This window comes from Lissotriton vulgaris, chromosome 7, assembly GCF_964263255.1.
Source record: "Lissotriton vulgaris chromosome 7, aLisVul1.2, whole genome shotgun sequence".
Lineage (NCBI taxonomy): Eukaryota > Metazoa > Chordata > Amphibia > Caudata > Salamandridae > Lissotriton > Lissotriton vulgaris.
The window spans coordinates 324,192,381-324,215,730 of record NC_141695.1 but is presented as its reverse complement, the minus strand read 5'-3'; the positions used below and the strand labels follow the sequence as shown (position 1 = coordinate 324,215,730).

At 45.4% G+C, this 23,350-nt stretch overlaps 1 protein-coding gene across 4 annotated transcripts in view; it reads right to left on the bottom strand.

The window, feature by feature from the left end:
- LOC147701483 (AP-2 complex subunit alpha-1) overlaps positions 1–23,350 on the bottom strand; it is a 323,652-nt gene that overhangs the window by 226,393 nt on the left and 73,909 nt on the right. For all 4 annotated transcript variants that reach the window (XR_015297469.1, XM_086930156.1, XM_086930157.1 and 1 more), the window contains exon 3: positions 6,632–6,774. Coding sequence is in view for 3 of the 4 variants with exons in the window: in XM_086930156.1 (XP_086786282.1) it covers positions 6,632–6,774 (143 nt within the window). In the remaining variant the exon portion in view is untranslated. The remainder of the gene's footprint in view (positions 1–6,631; positions 6,775–23,350) is intronic.

Sequence of the window (23,350 nt, the reverse complement as noted above, 5' to 3'; positions counted from 1 at the left end):
TGCCCTCCTGCTGCTGAGCCAAGCTCGAGCAGCGGTATGCATAACAATAGGCATCCTGTCACAGGGCGGTGTAACCACCTCCCAGACAGGATTTACTGTATTGGGGAAAGGTGGGAGCCCTTGCCAGCGCCACTCAGTCTGCATGAGGGGCACATTTGGTGTCCCCATGCTTAGACCAGTTCAAACCAGCTCTGGGAGCCATTGGCTCCCGTTCTGGCATGACACTGGACAAAGGACATGGGAGTAACCTCCCCGCTGAGCAGACCCTCCCCTGGGAGGGACTCACAAATAGTCCCAACCCTTTCCTAAGGTAACTTAAGGGCTTACCTGTGGGTGGGTGGGTCCCTAGATTGGTCAGGGGACAAGATTCAGATCAGACACCACTTCTTCTTCTACCGTCTGGGCACTCTGGACTTCGTTTGGGCTCGACTTCATCTCCCTTCCAGTCTGCTGCATCGTCTGTGCCGGTGCACCATACAGGAACCTTCCAAGGCCTTTGGGCATCAAAGACACCTGAAGGAATTTCCCTTGAAGTGAAAGAGTCACTTCCCTGCATTCACAGGCACCGCAACGAAGACGACCGGTCTACTGATACTGAGCTCCTCCAGACTCAGGAAGGTTCTGCAACACAGGTGGTGGTTCTCCACAGCTTCCGAGGCCTGCCCAGTCCTCTCATCAAGTTTGAGGTCAGTATTCATGGAGTGGGTTGCAATAGCCGAACCCCTTGGCAGCGCGTCAACTTGCAGTTGCAAAGGCTTGTTGACTTCCTTCCAAGAAGATCGTCGGGCTCCAAGTAGCCCCAACCTAAAGCACCTTCAGTAACCAGAATCTTTGGCCACACCTCATCGTTGTGCATCATGGCCTGCATCTTTTGGTGAGCTGCTTGAGGTCCTCTTGTGACTCCAGTGCCTCCGGCCTGTTTTCCATTTGAAGGTCACCTTTGTTTATTTTGGGCTTCACTGATTGCTCGGGCCTGCCCTGACTCCCCTACTTGTGGTGAGTCCACTGGACCTTGCTGGTCCCACTGTTGCACCTTCTTCGACTTCTGCACTGGTTGCATTTGCCAAGGCTTGTTGGTGCTCCCGCTGGACACCGACCCTCAGCACACGACATCCGATGTGTGACAGCTCGTGCATGGCTCCTGGTCTTCCTCAGCATTGCCCGCTCCTCACAGCTGCAGAGTCAAAGTCCTTGTCAAATCTCCTGCAACTCCAGACATTGGTGGGATTCGTCTTCCCGATCTCCTGGTCACCCCTGAGTGACATAGGCTCTGTCCCCTCTGCTTTCAGGTACCTCTCAACTAGAATCAACCTATGGAATCCACCGGACACTTTCTCCTTCAATAGTGGCACTTTCATGAAGTCCTCCATTGGGTTTGACAGCAGTTTCCAACACCACTTCACACCTATGCACCCGGCTTCCCTGTTGTAGGTAACGTGTGTACTAGGTTATCCACGGGCGGGGGGCTGTCTTCCACGGAGTTTCCTCAGGGTCCAATGGGAAGTGTCCACGATCTTTAAAATTCCAACTACAACTTACACGTTGAGTTGTACAGAGCATGCAATCGTGTTTCCACACTGCACACGCACTCCGTGGGGTTCGTAGTCACTCACCTTGGGTGGTTCCCTGGGTCCCCAGCACTTCTATGTCCTCTCGCCATTGTCTTTACCCGAGTCGTGGTTCTTATACCACTTTCTTAGTCTATGGTTTGGTCCCCCCCTGGGGTCCGCTGTGTATTCTGTGCTATTTACTGTATTTCTTTGCAAAGTATTGTGAGCATTGTGTTTATCCCCGGGTAGGAGATATCTAAACGTTTTAGAGAATTTTATATAATAAATACATATTTTTATAAATACCTAGCGCGGTTCTTTTTCACTTCATCTATACTATAATATTGCATTCTTGTAAAACAAGCTGCTTTAAACAACTTCTGGACTGAGCCTGAAAGCTGCTCTTCACAACTACCACTTAGAGAGCTTTCTAAGGTTTCCTAAGACCTCTTAAATCACCCTAAGGGTTGTCTGGACTGGTGCAGGGTGCCCACTTACATTAGCGGACATCATATACCAAGCCAGCTTCTCACACACAGCAATAAATATAACTTCTTAAATCATCATTTCGGAAAGCATAGCATTTGTGGCTTGGGATTTGCTTGAATTGATTCACAAGATAGTAAGTAAGATTCCAGTTTTAGCTAGGGGAGGGGGTGAAATGACTGTGGGTGAGTATTCGACTGATTGAGCTGGAATCTCAGTTTAGATGTAAACTCAAGACATGGCTGTTCCCCAGCTACTAATTCCTTGGTTTTTGCTGTTGTTGTCCACAGCGCCGGGACACCCCCGTTGGGGGTAGCGGCGCGCTTTACAAATCTCATAAATAAATAAATAAATGTGTCAGAACGCTAGTAGCAGTAAACCATCAAATGCCACTAACCTCAATGATCGGCCAGCAGGGACGATGGCGTGAAGAAGGCCCCCCTAATCCTCTAGGGATAACCTCACACAGGGTTTTGTAATTACTACTGTGCAATGAAATCTCCCGGGGATCCAGGGGAAAGAAAGGGATAAAACGATAAATACTCCAGTAGGGGGGAGGGTCTTATATGCGCCCAGTAGGCAGAACTGCCCCTGTGTTTGTTTCCATCCCTCTGGGACAGATGAAGTGACAGCAGAGATACTGAAATGAATGAGTCTGAAGTTCAGAGTACAAGAAGGCGTACTGCTGTTATGCACACAGCATTCGAACCCGGCAGGCTCCTTGAAAGCAAAGTATTGAGGAATTCCACCTGTACACTTCCTGCCGTAATCTCACGCTGTTGAATCACAGCGTTACCAAAGTACAGGCTTCTGAAATAGAGGTGTAACAGAGATCCCTCCACGGGTCCTTGATTGACCCCAAACGCTGTTCAAAATCACAGCACGTAGAGAAGAAACACCAAAAGGGCACAGTGCTGCGGGCAGCGAAAAACGCACACTCTGAAATCCAACGAGAGCCTAAATACCTGAAAGGGCGAGCGCATCCCGAGGAAAGAGCAACAAGACACAAAACTGACCGTGCAGCGTTCCAGCGCCGCAAGGTCTACTGCCAAAGTGGTCCGGGCTCGGCAACTATCGAAAACGGGAAAAAGCTGGTCTCGAAGTCCTGGGAGGAAACTAGCGCTCGACCTCCAGCGGGGAATACCGTCCGCTAGCGCTGTTTCCAGGAAACGCAAACAATAGTGAGTTTGTCAAGCCCCGTGTTCAAGGAAGGGCGGGGCTTTATAGGCGGTTTCTGCTCGGGAACTCCGACCTTTACCCCTTGGCCTTCTGGGCCTGGTAGTTTTGCGGATGTTTTCCTCGCATATGAGGGAGCGGATCTCCCTTACACCGCTCTCGGGCTAGGATCATGACAGGGTGATTCTGTGTGGTCCAGTGCTTCTGGACCAGTTATCAGGAAACACCAGGTAAAAATCCGAAGTTTGTGTATCCACAGGTAGAGTTAGTTTAGAGCAGAGGTATTCAAACTTTTCCAGGTTGAGCCCCCCCAGCTGAATTCCCCCAGATGTTGGGCCCCCCCACCACCCGACCGAAACCTCGGGAATCCGGCACACCACATGATCGACTGCAACGCGCACACCATGGGCCATATCCGGCAAACAATGCTCAACACAACAAGAGTGCCTAGCAAACTGCAGGCCTGTGAGTGGGTGTGGCGAAACGACAGAGGCGTACCACACAGCTCAAAACACAATCCTCCAAGGCAAAGGAAGTCATCACAACCCTCCCCATCCATCATGTACGCCTTTTCATCCACCAACTCCCCCACCATTCATTCCTTCCCTCCATCTGTGCCCCATCCACATCCAAACCCCTTCAACCACTTGCAAACTCATCAACCATCCATCCCTCCATCCATCCATCATCTCACCCATCCATCCCTCCATCCACCCCCTCACCCATCCATCCATCATCCATCCATCCCTTCACCCAATCCATCCCCTCACCAATCCATCCACTCTTCCACCCATCCATCCACCCACTCATCCATCCAACCACTCACCCCTTCACCCACTCACCCCTTCACCCAAGCTATCCTCCCATTCATCCATCCACTCCTCCATTCATTCATCCTTCCACTCCTCCATTCATCCATCCACTCCTCCATTCATCCATCCACTCCTCCATTCATCCATCCACTCCTCCACCCATCCATCCACTCCTCCACCCATCCATCCACCCATCCATCCACTCACTCATCCATCCAACCACCCACCCTCTCACCCATCCAGCCATCCCCCCACCCACTCATCCATCCACCCAGTCACTCATCCGTCCACCCACTCAACCCCCACTCATCCATCCATCCACCCACCCATCCATCCCTCCCGCTCTCCACCCTCCCCCCACTCATGCATGCACTCTCTGACCCATCCACCTCCATGCTCCTCTCCTCACCCATCTATGCACACACCTGCCCATCCACTCTGCCAATCATTCATCCATGTCCTCACTCATCCATCTATTCATCCTCCCCCTCTCTCTCCATTCCCCCCTCACCCAGCCACCCATCCCTCCATCCACCCTTCACCCATCCACCCACTCATCCATCCACTCATCCACTCATGAATCCATCCATTGACCTCTCACCCACCCCTTCACTCCTCCATCCATCCCCTTGTCCATCCACCCTCCTCAATCACCCATCCATCCCCACATCCACCCCTTCACTCATCCATCCATCCATTCATTCACCCCTTCACGCATCAATACATCAATCCATCCATCCATCACCTCTCTCATCCATCCACCCACCGACTCGTCCACCATCCACCCCCCCATCGATCCATCCACCATTTCACTGATCCATCCATCCCTCCATCCATCCATCTACCCTTCCAACCATACACACATCCATCCACTCCCATCCATCCCTCCACTCATGCATCCATCCTCTCTCCCACCATCCATCCACCCCTTCACCCATCCATCCATCCCCTCACTCATCCATCCACCCCCCCACCCATACATCCACCATGTCACCCACACATCCACCATTCCACCCATCACTCCACCCATACATCCACCACTCCACCCATACATCTATTCACCCACATGGCAACATAACGAACGTCTGGTGGCCGGCTCTACCCGACATCCCTCGCTCTCCTTATGTCTCCCTCGCTATGCCTCCCTCGCTCTCCCTCTGTTTCCCTCGCTCTCCCTCTGTTTCCCTCGCTCTCACTCTGTCACCATCGCTCTCTCTCACTCTGCCCTTCTCGCTCTCCCTCTGTCTCCCTCGCTCTCCCTCTGTCTCCCTCGCTCTCCCTCTGTCTCCCTCCCTCTCCCTCACTCTGCCTACCTCGCTCTCCCTCTGTCTGCCTGTCTCCCTCCCTCGCTCTCCCTCTGTCTGCCTGTCTCCCTCCCTCGCTCTCCCTCTGTCTGCAAGTTTCCCTCCCTCACTCTCCCTCGCTCTCCCTGTCTGCCTCAGTCTCCCTCGCTCTCCCTCGCGCTGCCTCCCTCGCTCTCGCTCTGTCAGCCTCTGTCTCCCTCCCTCGCTCCCCCTCTGTCTGCCTGTCTCCCTCCCTCGCTCTCCCTCCCTCTGTCTATCAGTCTCTGTCTCCTTCCTCCCTCCCTCTCCCTCTTCATCTCACCATGCTTGTGTGTGCCCGGGCTGACACAGCTTCTGGGCACACACACATTCAGCCAGCCAGCCGCACCCGAGCACTTCACACCTCTTTAGAGACCATTCGCATGCTAATGAGCTTTGTTCAGCTCTTAGGCCCCTGCACCCCCACTGACGGAAATCGCCCGCCCTCACAGAGAGTCTCTAGATGTCGCGCTGCCACAGGGACAAAGGAACGGGCACAAAAGGAAGTTCCGAGTGGAGTGCGCGCCCCCCCTGGGATGGTGCCGGGCCCCCCCAGGGGGGCGCGCCCCACAGTTTGAAGAACCCTGGTTTAGAGGAACAGCTTGGGCCATGCTCAGCCCCAACAGCACAACCCAGATCCAATGCCCCTCCAGCATTTTCCTGCTCTGCCGTACCCTCCTCCATCCCTTAGAAATCCCCCTGCCATCAAAAAAGGCTATACAGCCTTAAGTGGGAATTTCATGCAAGTCCAAATGTTTTTCTTGTTCCAAATGGAATAACTTGGAAAATTCATTATGTTATGAGTAGATAACAGTCTGAATCGGAGATTCCGGCCACAGCTATCCCTGCAACAAATAACAGGCAACTTGTAAAGATGACCTCATTGCAATACTAACAAGACAATCTTCATTGGATTGAATACTCGACTATTCTGTTATGAATGAATGAGAATCATATTAAACATTTTCGATAAATTGTATTTGAAACAACACATATTCTGGATACCTTGTTAACAAGATGAAAGCACCCAGTATCAAGGAGATACTGACAGCACATTACTAGTTTAAGCAAGCACACAATTTTACAGGATCACTAGTGGAAACTATATGCAAGAAATATAGCACCCTAGTCTGGAATGTGGAGAAGGCATGTGCTCATCACTTAGGTCTTATCAGGGGAGTGGGTATAGCGTTAATTTGGATTGAGAATAAAATGTCCCTTTAAATCATAAGTTGAGCCTTCTTATGTTCTGAGACGGATTTGCTGTATCAGATGAGGTACTTACAATCTGCTTCTCGGTATACTTGTTAGAGCTGAGAAGATTGACGGCCTCCATGTGACCAAAGTCGATATCATGGCCGAGCAGGAAGATGAAGAGCAGCTTACAAACATATTTCTTCTTGCTGTAGCCATCTAGGGCTTTGTCTCCTAGGGAAACAGGATAAAGAAATGATCGTGGTACTACACACTGAGCTTTCCAAAATCTCAACAGTACAAAAGCTGCCATAAATATAATCTGTGCAGAATTCCACCAATAGTTAACATTTCCCTAAACACAAAACATGCAATCCACCACCATCTCACAGTATTCCGATCAAAACCCCTCTACACCAGTGTTTATCAAACAGTGGGTCACAACTCACTAGTGAGTCGTAAGCTGTTTTTTGGTGTATCTGGAAAGTCAGAGCAGTATATAAAGATTCCCTTAAGTAATGTGTTCATATTGTCCCATATGCGTGCTTAAATGAAAGAGGTAAAATGTCAGGCTATGTCTACTCCTCCTCATGTCCATTAACGGTAGGTGGGTTGCAAAAGTTTGTCGTTTTAAAAAGTGGGTCATGGTTCTAAAACATTTACTTATCTACACCATTGCAGCCAGCACCACCCTGATACGATCTCATGTATACAACCACACACATCCTCGCACCACAATCTAACTAGCTCATCCAGGCCAAGTGCACATATTTCCATTCCATTCCCAAACTCCATGCTTTCAGCAAAGAACGCCTGGACCACAACCCCACCAACACTGCTAAAGGTTTTCAAATTTTAATGCAGCTTTCCACTACTGTTGGTCACAATACATTATGCTAACACTGTCCTGACAAGTTGATGTATAGTACAAGAACAAACGCTCTCAGAATCACAAAAGATACACCTTATTAGCTCTAATTCTACCGAGGTTGATCCATCCATTTTACATATGTTAAGGGTGATCTGACTAAGATACATCAACCCCAACAAGGCCATATTCTATAACACCAACAGTATCAGAGCTCCACTCAATTCACTGCATCAATGCAAACAGAATTCAGACCACAAGCCATCTATCCCATTACTACCAGCAGAGTTCTGACCACTCACCATTTATAACATCAATGTCAATATCCCGACCAAAAACCACCACCTACCCTACCACTGTGAACAATGTTGTGGCCTCAAACCACTCATACTGCCAATGTCAAAAATATCCTAACGAGAAACTCTGAATCTTGCAATTTTTGCAACTTTTGAAAGCTATGCATTCAATGTCAATGCAATACTGACCACAGTCCATGTACCCCATCACTGCTGAGAGTACTTTCACCACATACAACCGTTTCCACAGCCTCTCACCTACACATGTCTCTACTATCCAATATCCTGCTAATGATCCATGATCTCATCGCTGCCAACAGTGTCCTGAACACACTGCATCCACCCGTTAACTGCGGCAAAGAAAAACAAGGAATACAGAAGCTTAACAGAGTGTACAATGCTTTTTTTAGTAATATGCTCAGAATAGTATCCACTTACAGACAGACACGGTGATTGGGTGCATTACCCGTGTCAGTGGCATGAGGTTCTGAACAGTGTGTGAGACAGCTGAGAATATATATTTTACCCTTTTCAAATGTAGTTGCCTGAGCTGGTGTTCTGCACAATGTTGCATTTGGAATTTCACCTCAGTGATATATAAACATCATGCAAGCACCAACCAATGGAACGAATACTCTTCTTTGATAAATGGCTAGAACCAAAAACATGTGTAAGGAGATTTTCAAATATTTGACTGATGACATCATTTTAATGTGAGTAAGTTGAACTGGAAAACAAAATGAACTGCAAACAAACTTAAAAACATCTACTAAATCAAATGTGTAGAATTTTATAAAAAAATAAGTATTTGTCCAAAGAACAGGATGCTTCAGAAAATCGACTTATCGTGTAAAAAATAATCTGTTCCTTCTAGCACTATGCAATGAAGTGATAAATTATGACAGCTTTCTCATTATATTAGAGATATAATAGTGCTGCCGATTTTGTGGTCATTATTTCTTATGCGAAAAAGAATTCACATAAGTGTTCTAGGAGTACTTTCCAGGCATACTTCTATAGACTCTTGTGTATACTTGAAAGTTGAAAAGCTGCACCAATTCAAGGTCACGGATTGCATTACGAATGGGAACCCCTAATTTATTTTCATGATGTTCATGTTGTTTTACATCACTTCTTTATCTTTCTTACTTTAATATAGTTTCATTTTATTCTAATTCTGTGTTTGCCCGATTAGCTGCATGTTTCTTCCACAGGAGTTTCTACTTTCAATGTCTCATTTATTGGCTGGTTGTACTCCCATGAATCAGTGGAACTCCTCTGGTGGGGAAGGGGGGAATCAGGGTGGTATTAGAGGCTTATGGTTTCTTGACTCTACCCAATTATTGCGTGTTCTTGTTGTAAAATAGTAGGATATTCTTGCCATGGAAACTATGTTCATCCAGCCTACTTTGTTATAAAAAACACTGCTTTGATTATTACTGCTTTGTAGTATTACATGCTTATGCTCTATACCATGTTATTTGTCAAAACCCTAATAAAGATTTGTTTGAAAAAAATCTTATTTAAATATATTGTTATGCATTAAACACATTTTATCAAATAATGCTTAAGAGAAGCGTTTTTAAAGATGCACAACAGCTTTTGGAAGCTGCAATTTAATAAAATTTTATCCTAAAAGCAAACAATCACCAACCTTACTTTCGTGCTTCTGCATATAAACGCCTATAACCAGGAAGCATGCTGGGGGAATTAATAAATAGCCTCAACCTGTTACATACAAGACCAGCCTGCTATATATTAATTATTTCTTTATAAATAAAAGTTCTCTGCTTCATATACTGCTGCGAATGCGATCTAAGCAGGTGCTGCTCTCGCGCTTTCACAGCAGCCTCCCAATCCAGGGCATTCTCCTCCAAATACGCGTGTGCAAGAGACCTTTTTTTGACGCTGGTGGGCTTCACACAAGATTGCTCTTCACAAATGCTTAACGCCAGAGTGGATTGGATTGCACTGTAGTGAGGTCCAGGACCAGGGCAAAAAGCCAATTTAGAGGGAGTCATTACATTACAGGAGAATGTTTAAAAGACTGGTGTGCTCACACAGAGGTAGGTTGAGGATTACTTCTTTCATACATGCTCAATGACAATCACTGCCCCATCTCCAGTCATCTCATTCACTCAGTCGTAACAAGAGTGATGCAGGACAGGCTCTCCTGAATTTAGAGAAACCTCTTTACTGCCCTGTAGCTTTTTCCCAGAGTCTGTAGAAGTTGCCATCCCTGTGTATTAGCAATAGATCCTGCTATGCGGAATGTACAATGTATGGCTAGAACACAATCTTCACCCAACAAGCATTTGCAATGCAGTTTGAGCTATTCGCATTGTAAATTACAATGTTTTTTATTTATGTTTTGGTTTTTTAAACAAATAAAAGACATTGTTATTTGCATTGCTAGTAGCTTAAAACTCTCGCAAATGCGAGACCTATTGCATTGCAAATGCTTGTTTATGCTTCTGAAGCTGTCGATGAGAGGGGTTGACCAATGGCACCCGACAGCCAGACCCAATCTAGAGTTACAGGGGGGCTATTGAGAGGGGTATTTAATACAGTCGATGTCTACACAAAGACACAGTGGTTATCTCTAAACCGTGTACACGAGGGTCCTGCAATTCTTCAGATCCATGTCAGATGGCCACACAGTAACGCCACTGTCCAGGAGGGGAAATCCAACACCCTGCCGAGGTCAGGGAGCTCAGGGATGTTTCCGTATGCACTGTAAACCTTCAAAAGTTACAGAGCGTGCATTCACACAAACTTAAAGACATACTGATGGTCTGTGCGAAACGTTTCGGACATGTTTTTGAGCAATAAAACAGTAATAAATGGATAATTCCATGGGAATATGAGAACTATATTTACAGGCAGATAAAGTACATGATCTCCCACAGTTTGACATGTCTGTGATTTCTTCACCCATGCTTCCCACATACCTGTCCTCTCGCCATATCTATCACATGTGTGAACTTCGAGCAGTTCTGAATGTCCTGCCCCAACACTTTCTGTTCTGAGGCTCGGAGTTTTAGGACTGTGCCTAGATGCTGCTAACACCAGGGGCCATATTGAACACAGTGCTGGGTGGTGGTCTGCATGTGTGCCCCCAGGTCACTGCTGTACAACACAAGGGACTCCCAGTAATTAAGGGGCTGTGCCGCCGCTGTCTTTCACGCCCCCTCATTACTTCTGTCCTGGCACTTTCAGCTCAAACATAAAATTAGTGAGAGGGTCTGGAGCCACCCACCCAGCGAGAAGAGCGAAAATAGAGGGGGAGCTCCGAGCTGTGCACGAGGAACGGGAGAAATGTGCATGCTTTGACTCTTCCCACGGGCACGCAACGTGGGCGGGCGGTGGAATGGACACGTGAGCTGATGAATGAATGGATGAACGGCGGGTGCATGCTTCGATAGATGAGTGGCGGGAAGGATGCGACGATGGAGGAGTGGGTGGATGAGTAGGTGGGCAGCTAGAGGGAGGGATGAGGGAGTAGATGGATGACGAAATCGGTGGGCGCATGCTTTGATAGATGAGTGGCTGGCTGGCTGGCTCGGATAGCGGGTGGAGGAATGGACAAGTGGGCAGATGGGAGAGATTGGTAGGTGCATGTGTGAATAGATGAGTGGGTGGATTAGTGACTGGGTGTTCTGATGGGTTGCATGAGTGGTTGCATTTGATTAATCTCCCTCGAGTGCATCAAAGCAGCCATGTTTAAAGACCCGATTCAGCAGCGTGACGTCAGCTGTCAGACCTCTTGCTCCCTCAGTGCTGTCTCTATCATTACACCCCCTAGAGCCACGGACCTACAGCAGGGGTGTGCCGCATTTGCCTAGGAAGACTCGATCGATGCCACATTTTTAGAACAACCACCTACTAAACAAGTCACATCAATAAAAAAAGCCAACAGCACAAGAACAAGGTTACCTTCCAGAGATTCCTTTAACGAGGTCACAAACCGCTGAAATTCCATCTCCTCCATGGAAACTAAAATATCGCCCGCATTCAACGTTTTCCGTTTCCCTTTCAAAGCGAAATTGTTTGCACTAAAGTTGTGGAGACAAGTAATAATAACAATGGACGTACAGCACGGGTTTAGCCGAAGCGAAAGCGCGACCTCACGGGAACACACACGCAGTCCTTACGCACTGCGCATGCGTGTGGCCAACTTTGCCTAGGGCATGAAGCGTGAGTCAGTGTCCGGGGCTTCTGTGAGCTGAGGGAGCCCCGCTTTTTCGGAGCCTGTAGCACAAAGAGCCCGGTGAGTTGGGGGAGGGGTGGGGGTTGGAGGGAGGTGCGTGTTTGTGTGTGTGCACGTGTGTCTGCATATGTCTGTATGTGTGTGTGCGCGTGTGTCTGCGTGTGTGCGCATGTCTGCGTGTGTGCACGTGTGTCTGTGTGTGCGTGTGTATGTCTGTTTGTGTGTGCGCGTCCAGATCCATTGTGTGTGTGAACAGCATGCCGGAATCGGAGCACGTGTTCACGCGCGCGACCTGATCCGATTCCGCAATGCTGCGCGTGCCAGTCTTTTGTCTCCACTTTGGCTCGTTGTAAGCTGAGCCGACAGCTATAGGTCCTCGCAGCGAGAACATGCTTCGCGCGCTATCGCCAGGGCGAGACCTAATAAATTGTTCATTGTGAAATGAAATCCAGACAGACCAAGAAGACTGTAAGACGGTCACTACTTCTGATTTCGTGGCTGTTTTATAAGAAAGCATTCATCTCTAAATGTATCTCAAGCTTTGCTTTACTGTTATCGTTCACTGTTGAATGTACCTGCTGACCTTGATGTAGAATGTAAAGACACGTTTAATGAAAATGCTATCCTACCTTTTACATTCTCTTTTGGTGGTGCCTTTGACAGCTATCAAGGCAAGATGTGCAGTAATAGAAGAAACATTACTGCCAAAAACATAAACTGATTTTCGAACAATGAGTGTTAAAAAAGTTAAAACATTGCATGGCAGCGATTTAGTTACTTTCTTATGTCACATTTTGCTTATTCTTGCATTCCTTAAGAGTGTTAGCTCTTCATGTTGCGATTCTGTGTTTTCGTGCATATTCATGCATCTTATTATATTACTCTTGCATAGTGCATACTTTGAGGAGTGCCAGGTGTTTATGAGGGGCTTGTATTGAGAGGTCTGGCACTGAGGCTGAAGCCATATCAAAGTCTTGTCAGTGGGTTGGCCTCTCTGCATAGCACACAGAACAATGGTCATGTAATCCGGTTGCAATTGAAATTCTGTGTGAATATGTGTGAAGAGGATACACAGATGTCAAACTTTTTACTAGTAAGACGCAAAAGGAAATAAATTGCTTAAATGTGAGTGAGTACAGTATATGTTTGCAAGTGATGAAATGAGGGAGAAGCGAGGAAGTGCATTTGGGGAAAAGGGAAAAGAGGGTTCTGAAGAGGAAAGAGAGATGGCTGAAGATGTGCAGATGGACGAGATGCACAGAGAAAAAGGGCATACAAATCTATCATAAAGCACACACAACTTAAAGCTAAACCCCTTTCCACAGGCCTCAATCCTATTTAATTCACAGACTCATAATTTCAAAACTGAAACATTTCCAATGTTAACGATTTATAACAAATGATTGCTGTTACTCATTTATCTTTAAACAGCTAACAACCATTGACAAAGTCAAACATACTAATCGGTTTTAGGTGTACGTCAGATGTTGTATTATATATCTGGATGCAATTACATCTCAGAGAGAAGCCAAAATACTGGTCAGGTGGCACTCTATAGGAATCTATAAAATCTGGATGCAATAACAGCTCAGAGAGAAACCAAAATACGGTCAGGTGGCACTCTATTAAAATCCAAAACGTATTTTACACGTTCCCTTTTAGAGGCCCCTCCTCCCCCACTTTTTTCATACCCCTTAAAGACCTGTCTGCCATACTTGTATATGACTGATTGCAGCCAGAAGCTGTGGGTGCTTCCAAAAGCCTGGTTAGAGCATTTTCTTCCAAATTGGATGCTGCATGCAGTGTAAGACATCGGGCAAGCATACTAACCCTGGGTGTAGGACTACGCTACGCTCGCGCAGTTTGTGCAACGTAGCACAGTGCAAAAAAACCTAGCGTAGCGGGCCTTTTTTGCTTGCTCGCGGTCTTCTACGTCAAGTTGGTGACCGCGAGCGAGCAAGGTATGGGGCACTTTTAATGTGTTTAATATTTCAAGACTATAGGTTCCCACTGCTTTATAATCTTTGTTTTATCACTAAATTCATTTGCTTCAAAATGCAGCACTGCCAATCTTTTTTACATTTTTTTTCAGGAGGAGGGCCCACCCTGGAACCATGTTTGTCCATTTAGCTTGCATGGATGACGTGTCACTCACTACATAAAATTCATACCTCCTCCCTCTCCCCCCCCCGCCCCCCCAAGCACCTTGAGACCCTCCGGGTGAGTAGCGCGCTATACAAATATCTTGATTGATTGATTGAACTTTTACGCCCACCACTTTCAAATGTCACCAGCCACCACTGTACATAAAGCCATAGTTAGCAGTTGCTTGTAGGTAAAACTCTGGCAAGTTGGGTCATACTTATGGCCAAGTCGTGTATTTGGTTGATGCATAACAGTCCATCTCTGAGCTGTCTGCGGTGTACAACCATTTGATCAAGCACGCCCTGTGACAAAAAAATACCTATCAATCTGGCTATTTTCACCACTGCCAGGTTTGGCGAGCTGATGGCCAACACAGAAAATGCAGATTGTTCATGTAACTTCTCCATAATTTATGGAGTTACCTGAGGTAATTTTTTTATTTAGACACAAAATCCCAGCTGTGAAATAATAAGTCGAAGGGAGCTTCATGGACATGGGAAACGATGAATAAGGAAGGACATGCGTTCTTCATACTCAAAAGGAAACTGTATAAGAAACAGGCATTGCCAAAGCTAATAAGTCAGGTCTTGGTGAGCTGGTCTGGTGGTTAATATTTTCCCAATAACACAGCGGAAAAAAATAAAAAATAAAAATGTAACCATTGCATATAATTATAACATAACAGTATAGATGCTTCCTAGCAGGCAGGTGTACGCAGAAAAGATATGGAGACCCTTATAGAAATAAACATTCCAGAAAAAAGTTATTCTTATTGGTGTAAAGAAACTGTACTACTGGCTATAAATTAAATTAGGTGTTTTACTTAAAGACTAATTAAAGGCTGATTCCCATTAATTTTTGTTGTGCCATGTTTCGGTATCCATGAACAGAATAATGGAAACTGACCCGTGCTTGAGGACATTTTCAACATGTGAATTTTCAACTGTGTGGACGCTTTGCACCCATCAAGACTCAGCAAACAGACCTCCTGGTATACAGAAATACTCCGGGACTCCAAAAGGTATTGCAAACAGCTGTAAAGGAAATGGAGAGCCAACCACGGTGCCAACGCCAGATCAACCTACAAATCCGCTCAGACACTACCACATCCTTTTGAGAGACATCAAGAGAAGATCCCTCACTAACCTCACTAACCGGATAGAAGCCAGGTCTAACAGCAGCAAAGAGATCTTTGCCCTCATCAAGGAACTTTCAACCCAAGAACCCTTAGCTAACTCCATCACCCCCTCACAGGAACTCTGCAACAACCTCTCCAACTTTTTCCACAGCAAAATAGAAACGTTTACAATAACTTAAAAAAACAACCAAACCCCCAAGGACATCATCAGCAACCTGCCTACATCCCACGCCCACACCTAACCAATTGGCGAATGCTTACAGAGAAAGATACACTTCAATTATTAAAAACATCAACTCTGAGAACCCCGCAGTCCCCTGTACATATTATATCTACACCCTAAGAGGACCTCTGATCGTCAAATTCCTCATTCACACCATCAACTCTTCCATCAGTTCCACAGCCTTCCTAATCGACTGCAAACAAGCTGCAAACAAGCTGCAGTCTCGGCCCTCCTCAAGAACTCATCGGTAGACCCCACAGAGATGAGCAACTTCCACCCCTATCCCCCTACTACCATACCCAGCCAAAGTCATAGAGAAGGCAATCAACCATCAACTCACTATACATCTGGAACTTCCCAATTTTCTCGGCCACACCCAATCAGGCTTCCGAAGCAACCATAGCACGGAGACAGCACTCATTGACGCCACGGACGAGAGACGCAACTTACAGGACCAAGGAGAAACAGCTGCACTCATACTGCTGAACCTCTCCGCTCTGTTTGACACCATATCACACTTCAGCCTCATCAAAAGACTTAATGCAACAGGTATCTTAGGTCCAGCACTTGAATGGATATGCTCCTTCCTCACAGGAAGAACACAGACAGTCATCCTTCCGACCTACACATCAAAGCCCGAGGATGTGATCTACGGAGTCCCTCTCAATATCCGACAAGTCCGTCATGACCAGATCCAACTTAACCACATGCATGACCTTCATAGCAGAATGGATGAACACCAACTTCCAGAAACTCAAATCGGACAAGACGGAAGTGCTGATCTTCGGGAACAAGAGCTATTTATTTCATGGGACTCCACCTGGCAGCCATTAGAGCTTGGTCCAATACCTACATTCCAACCACAAAAGAAACCTGGAAATCATCCTAGACAACAAACTCAACATGGCCTCACTGGTGAACGCAGTCAGCTCCTCCTGCTTCCACATAGTATGCAACCTCTGGAAAATCTTTAAAATGTATCCCCACGAACACAGGTGTACTATCGCCCAAGTCAGTAGCATAAGAGATTATGGTAACACACTCTAAGCCGGAATCAATAGCCACCTCCTCCGATTACTTTAAACCTTACAGAGTGACGCAGTTAGAATTTTCCTGGGCCTCTCACATCATGCCACATGTCACAGAACTCCACTGGCTGCCGATACACAAATGCTGACAATTCAAACTCCTCACAACAGTATACAAGGCACAGTACAACAGAGGACCAGAATACTTCAACTGCTGCCTTAACTTCCACCAACCCACCACACTCCTACGCTCAGCCTCATTCTCCCTTGCACTCACCCTCCATCTCTATAAAATGCATAACGGGTGGCCAAGCCATCTCCTACATCGCACCAAAGTCATGCAACAACCTTACTCCGCAAATAAGGGCTCCCACCCACATCCTGAATTCTGCAGGAGGCTGAAGAACTTGCTCTTCAACTAACTCAACTGCCCCAGCAGACATCGTTCACATGTGCTGCTGCACTTGGATACCCTTCAGGTGACAAGCAGCACTATACAAATCCATATAACATACATAAAATGCAACTGAGAGCTTGAAAGAGATTCATTCACAGAAAAGGGGTTCTCAGCAGCCTTATTGTTCTGTGTCCACTTCAGGAACCTATGTTAATGTTAACTGAGGGTTTTAGTAGAGAATGTACTGCAAATGTTACAGTCCTTAGCCTTATGGTCTGGTTAAAGGCATTAAATGCACATTTTAGGCAGCTTGTCTATGAAGGCTTACTAGGCAACAAGAATCACAAGCCTTTAAGAGGCTTCTCCTAGATGATTTTTCCATAACCAATCCTCTCTTTAATTCTAAAGTTAGTGGAGGAATTAAATCTACACTCATAACCTAAGTAAAAGTGCTAAGGAAGGATGATTAACTAAAATAAGGCCTTTTTATCTCACACAGTGAGGGCAAAGCTATGTAACCCCCCCTTCCTTCATGGGTTTGTGGGAGACATCTTCAGTGAAGTTTGAGTCTTTTCCACTGAGGTGGATGTGCTGATAGGGTAGTACTGTGCTAAAGCCTTCCACACAGCCAGTGCTGTGAGCTGCTATTATAAAGTTACCATGGCACTCCCATCTCGACGATGGGCTGTGGTTCAAACCGTTGAATCTACGAAAGATTGAATGCTGGAGAGCTCAGCTTCACAATGATCCATTTATATCCCATCAACTTTGATCTCTAATGAAAATTCCTGTTAACAACACAGCCCTATTTTCAAACAAAAAATAAAATGAATTGCCATCATTCATTGCTGATCTAGATGCGAAAACATATAGGGATGTCTTTCAAATCGCACCAGAAATGTATAAAACCTTTTTTCTTTATACAGGAAATAAAGGTGTCCTGGAGTAGAACACCTGTATAACTCTTATTGTGGATAAGAGAACAGTCTGAAAGATCTACCTGGTAAAATTAGCTTGGCAAAGAACCTTCTGAGATGTGCAGTTCTATAAACCTTACAGACCGTTTTTGTGGTGTCTCCGATAGCTGTGAGGAAATCAAAGGAAGATTCCTTTTATTCCATCTGAATTCTAAAGGTTGCCGTTTCCATGATTGGGCAGTGGCTACTCGAGCCAGTTCTTTTGCTATCCTTTGATTTCTGAAAAAGCACTCTGCCCAGGTCCAGTTTCAATTGACAGGGACCCATTTGCAGGACAATGTGCAGCTATAATCCTCAAGTCAGGAATAAGCCTAGAGCTGTGCAGACACCCCATTTGCTGTTTAATCTGATCAAGATGAGCTGAGGCGATCGAGGCCATCTTCAGTGACCAAACCTAACAACCAGGTAGCAGAGGTCTGTTAAGAGTACCTGCTTGAGAAGAAACAGTCTAGCAGAGTATCGTCTCCCCATCTCCCCCGTGTAAACTGGGAGAAAGACTACAGACAATAAGAACTGAGACATGAGGAGTTGCTCCCTCCACACAATGCCTGACTTTTAAGCTAGCTCCCATATTCAGTCACTGCTCTGCTTTCCTGTACAGACACATCTTGCAGCTTAAAATCTGACAAGCTAAGCTAGTATCTCTATACTGTGCGAGTATGGAGTATGGTCACAGGACCTCAGGGACAGCAATGAGGGAACAGAACTATCTTCAGCAGGGACCAGTTCAGGCCCAGTTTCAAATGGGCAGATGGGCACTTTAGAAAAAAAGGCCACTTGCAATTTGTTGTGTCCTGTAGCTACACAGAAGGTCAGACAACTGACCTTTGGAGTACACTTCTGTGTCCTGAGTACAGGTGGGTGCCCTTCCGTTCTCCTCATAGGTCTCAAACAGCAGGAGCAGTCCTACTTCTCTTTTTCCACATGTCCAGAAAGTGCTTACAGAAGGGAGCCTGGCTCCTCCCTAGCCAATGGAGTAAAAGTTCCTAGGGGCAAACCTACCCACGTTTTCAGCAGTTCCTGTTTGCTTTTCTGCAAACACTCCCACGGAGCATCTTACTCCTAAAATCCCAAACAAGGAAACCCTTTTGCCATCCGCCTTGTACAGAGCCTGTGAGCCTGCCAGTGAAATGAGTAGCACCCTTCTTTGTGATTACTCATACAGGACTCACCTTAAATTTACTTGTGACAGGCAGGCCCTTCACAGGTCAATGAAATTCTTAGAACCACCCTATCCAGTCTTCCTGAAAGGGAAAGAAATCAAACGTTCCACTCCTGGGCAGTTGTTACTCTTCTGGGAGCAGTTTTCACACCTCTTTCTAAAAGTTACTTTCCCTAAAAAATATTAAAAATATAACTTTACCCCTCGGAAGTGGGGAAAGGTATTGGGGTTGCTGGGTTGAATATTGGGGTCTTTGAAGGTTCTAGGGTCCAGGAGTGGGATGGGAGGATGCTGGGAGACATTTTTTGTGATCCTATGGTAACGTATGGAAGTCAATATCGACATGTAAGGCACCTCCCTTTATCTGGTGCTAGATATAGTGGATGCAAGCGCTGCAATGCGATATACTGTGCTTGATACCACAAAGTCTATTGTTGTGATACTATACTCGCAGCTGAAAAATATTTTATAAAAATAATTCTTTAAAAAACATATAACTTTACGATTGAACTGGATTTTTTTAACAATTAAAAATAGTGTTGAATTATTTTTCTAGCTGGTCCCATACCAGAAATAGCAGATTTCATATTGTAATCGGTACCCTAGTTTAACTCAAAGGACAGCAAGAGACTTCAACAGTGAGATTAGCTTTTGAGTCCTTGACACTGTAGGGAGATGGACACATTACATTTCTACATGTCTCACCTTTTTTTTGTAATCTCTTTATTGAAACAACAAAATGCCATCTCTTTTACAGGATGCATGTCATGATAGTCTGACAACTCTCAAACAGACTGACAAATCAATAGCAATTGTCTAATGATAGTTGACAACTTTCCGGTTCTCTCCTCCCACCCCGGTCCCTTATTCCCTTTCAGTTAAAGTGTTTCTTGCTCCTGATCTTGTCTGGCCATCAGACCACATAACATTCCCCAATAGCTATTCCATTTCCCCCAAACCTTTGTCCATTTTTGTGGGCATCCCCTGCTCTCTTAGACAGCTCTTTCCGCCTGCATACACCAATCTAAATCCATTTTCCATTCCATCAACATCGGGGCATCTATTGTCCTCCATTTCCTTGCAATATTGTGTTATGCAATCATGAATTCCAATGTTAGCCACAGGCGCTCCGTGTTCATAAGGTCCGACTCTACATGTCTCACTTCCATGTTTTCTTGTGTCATGCTAGTGGATGGCACAATACGTGCTGCAATCCACAAGTTGCATTTAACTTTCAGCGCCATCAGTGTAGTTTCAATACCATATACTATGGCTTTATAGTAAAGTAAAATATTCCAATCAGGGGATTAGCCAATTTCTACATGCTTTAGAGGTCAGCGTACATACATTGGGAAGAGAACAGTGGCGTACCAGGGAACAGAGTCTAAAACACAGCAACAATTCAGCAAAAAATAGAGATGACAACTCAACTTTTTCTCACACTGCCCAGCTAGTTCTTGAATGACCTGATTTCATTTATAATCTTTATTTCGGCACAATAGAGCCATAAAAGATACATAAAACAAGATTACATAGCAAAATCTGCTTGGAGGAATCAATATTCTTACAGATAACCATGATACGGTTTGGAAATCGTTACATTAAAAAACTTAATTTAAATAGTCTAAAAAGGTATCAGATTGTAAAGAACACAAAGGAATCATATTTAAATTCTTCTTATCATTGTTTCCCATTGCTAATTATACATTAAAAATTTGGGGAAAATATATATACAAAAATGGTCTAGCCAACTTAGCAGCAACATTTTAAAACAAGTTACGTTAAAATTGCATTACAATTATCTTTACAGTTTCAGACCCACATTATTACGTACAAAACTTATTGCTAAGAGAAATCTACTAACCCCAAAAACTATCACCTGCCTAGTATCTGCTTTGAGGATCCTTTCGTCTTCTTTATAGGAACGCACTCCTAGATTCCGACAGAGAGGCTTAATCCACCTTTTCCTTGCTGCCTCGTATTTTGGACAAAAATAGAGAAAATGAGATTCATCTTCTTTTGCCTCACTTGAGCACATAGTAGATAGATCGCTAGCCTTTTCTTGACATAAGCTTGTCCACCTGGCTATAGTCTTATTTATTTTCATACCTAAATTTCATATAATGTGTTTTAGCCAAGGGTGGTTGAACCTCATCCAAAAACTGTTCGAAGTAAGGACTATCTTTGAATACAAGAAAATTACTTATCAAAGTTCTACCTATTTGATCATTTGACAAGCTATGTTCAATATATACCAAGAAAGAGGTTTTCAACAATTGTTCTAATTTTTCGGTCAAAGTTAGAGGCTCTTCCCAAAACTCTACCAAACCAATTCTTTTTAACCATGTACGCACGTGTTTTAGCCAAACATTTGTGGTATTACAGTCTAATCTCATTATTTCTTGGAGACCATTTTTATAATCAACTAGCTCTGGTGTACACCAAAGTCTTACCCATAATGACAATGGTCTCAAAATGGAATAATGATCCGTGCGTTTCATATTCAAGTCAAGCATTAGAGGTATTAATGGTGTACTTGTTGGCAATCTCAAGAGTGCCCTATAAAATTTGTTTTCACTATTCGAAAAGGTATTCCTACACATTGGCCCCCATATTTCCGCCCCATATAATGCAGCGGACTGGGCCTTAAACTTAAAAACTTCAAGTGCCGGAGAGACAGCCTTGCTAAGACTCTCCCCATGTTTTTTCGCAATTGGCAGTATGTTCTGTGTTAGTATCAATCTACTTTTTTCTACTTGGGTCTTCCACGATAGTTTCGAATCCAGTGAAACGCCCAAGTATGTAAAGTTCTGTACAGATTCTAGTTTTTGATCGTTTAGAAACAAATTCCCCCTAAAGGATTTGTGAGGATTTATGGCCATAAATTTGGTCTTATTAACATTAATTTCAAGGCCCTTCAATATGCTTGTAATGAATGTAAGAGAGATTGCAGACCTCTAGGTGTTTGAGATATCAATATAGTATTGTCTGCAAATAAAAGGGATAAAACCTTTTCTTCATTCAATTTTGGCGCATCATTATTACAATCCTCCAAGTATGATAGGATATCATTAACAAACATTGAAAATAATGTGGGAGCCAGCAAACATCCTTGGCGGACATCCCTCTTAATTGGAATAGCGTTTGTTAGTTCACCATTTGGACCCCATCTTACTTTGGCAAAGGTATTTTCATGCAACCTTATAATCTGTTGCAAAAGACAATCAGGGAGCCCTTGCGAATGTATTGATTTCCATAACAATTCACGTGGGATAAGATCAAAGGCAGCCCTGAGATCTATAAATGCGACATACAAATGCCCTTTCCCTATACTCACATATTTCCAGCACATGCAACAAAATCTAACAAGCATTTACAATGCAATGGTTTCGCCTTTGGAAAAGTTAGAGCTATTGGCATTGTAAATTACAAAATTTTTATTTATGTGTTGGTTTTGAAAACAGATAAATAAATGACATTGTCAATTACATTGCCATTATCTTAATCTCTCGCAAATGTGAGACCTATTGTACCCTATGGACGAGCTCAGCAGACAGCAATTACTACCACACACACACACACCCAGAGCCACACATACACACCCAGAGCCACACACACACCCCCAGAGCCAGCCACACACACACACCCTGAGCCAGCCACACACACACCCAGAGCCAGCCAGACACACACACACACACACCCAGAGCCACACACACAGCCACACACATACACAACCAGAGCCACACACATACACAACCAGAGTCACACACATACACAACCAGAGCCACACACATACACAACCAGAGCCACACACACACACACACACACACACACACACCCAGAGACACACACACCCACCCAGAGCCACACACACACACCCACCCAGAGCCACACACACACACCCACCCAGAGCCACACACACACACCCACCCAGAGCCACACACACCCACCCAGAGCCACACACACCCACCCAGAGCCACACACACCCACCCAGAGCCACACACACACTCAGGAGAGCAAGCACAGCGAGGGGGCAGGGAAGCAAGCACAGCGAGGGGGCAGGGAAGCAAGCACAGCGAGGGGGCAGGGAAGCAAGCACAGCGAGGGGGCAGGGAAGCAAGCACAGCCAGGGGAAACAGCTGCACTCATACTCCTGGACCTCTCAGCAGCCTTCGACACCGTATGTCACTGCACCCTGATACAACGCCTCAGTAACACCGGAATCCAAGGAACGGCCTTGGAGTGGATCGTCTCGTTCCTCACCGGAAGAACACAGAGAGTCAGCCTTCCCCCGTTCCGATCCACGGCCATCGAAGTCATCTGCGGCGTTCCACAAGGATCCTCGCTCAGCCCCACCCTCTTCAAC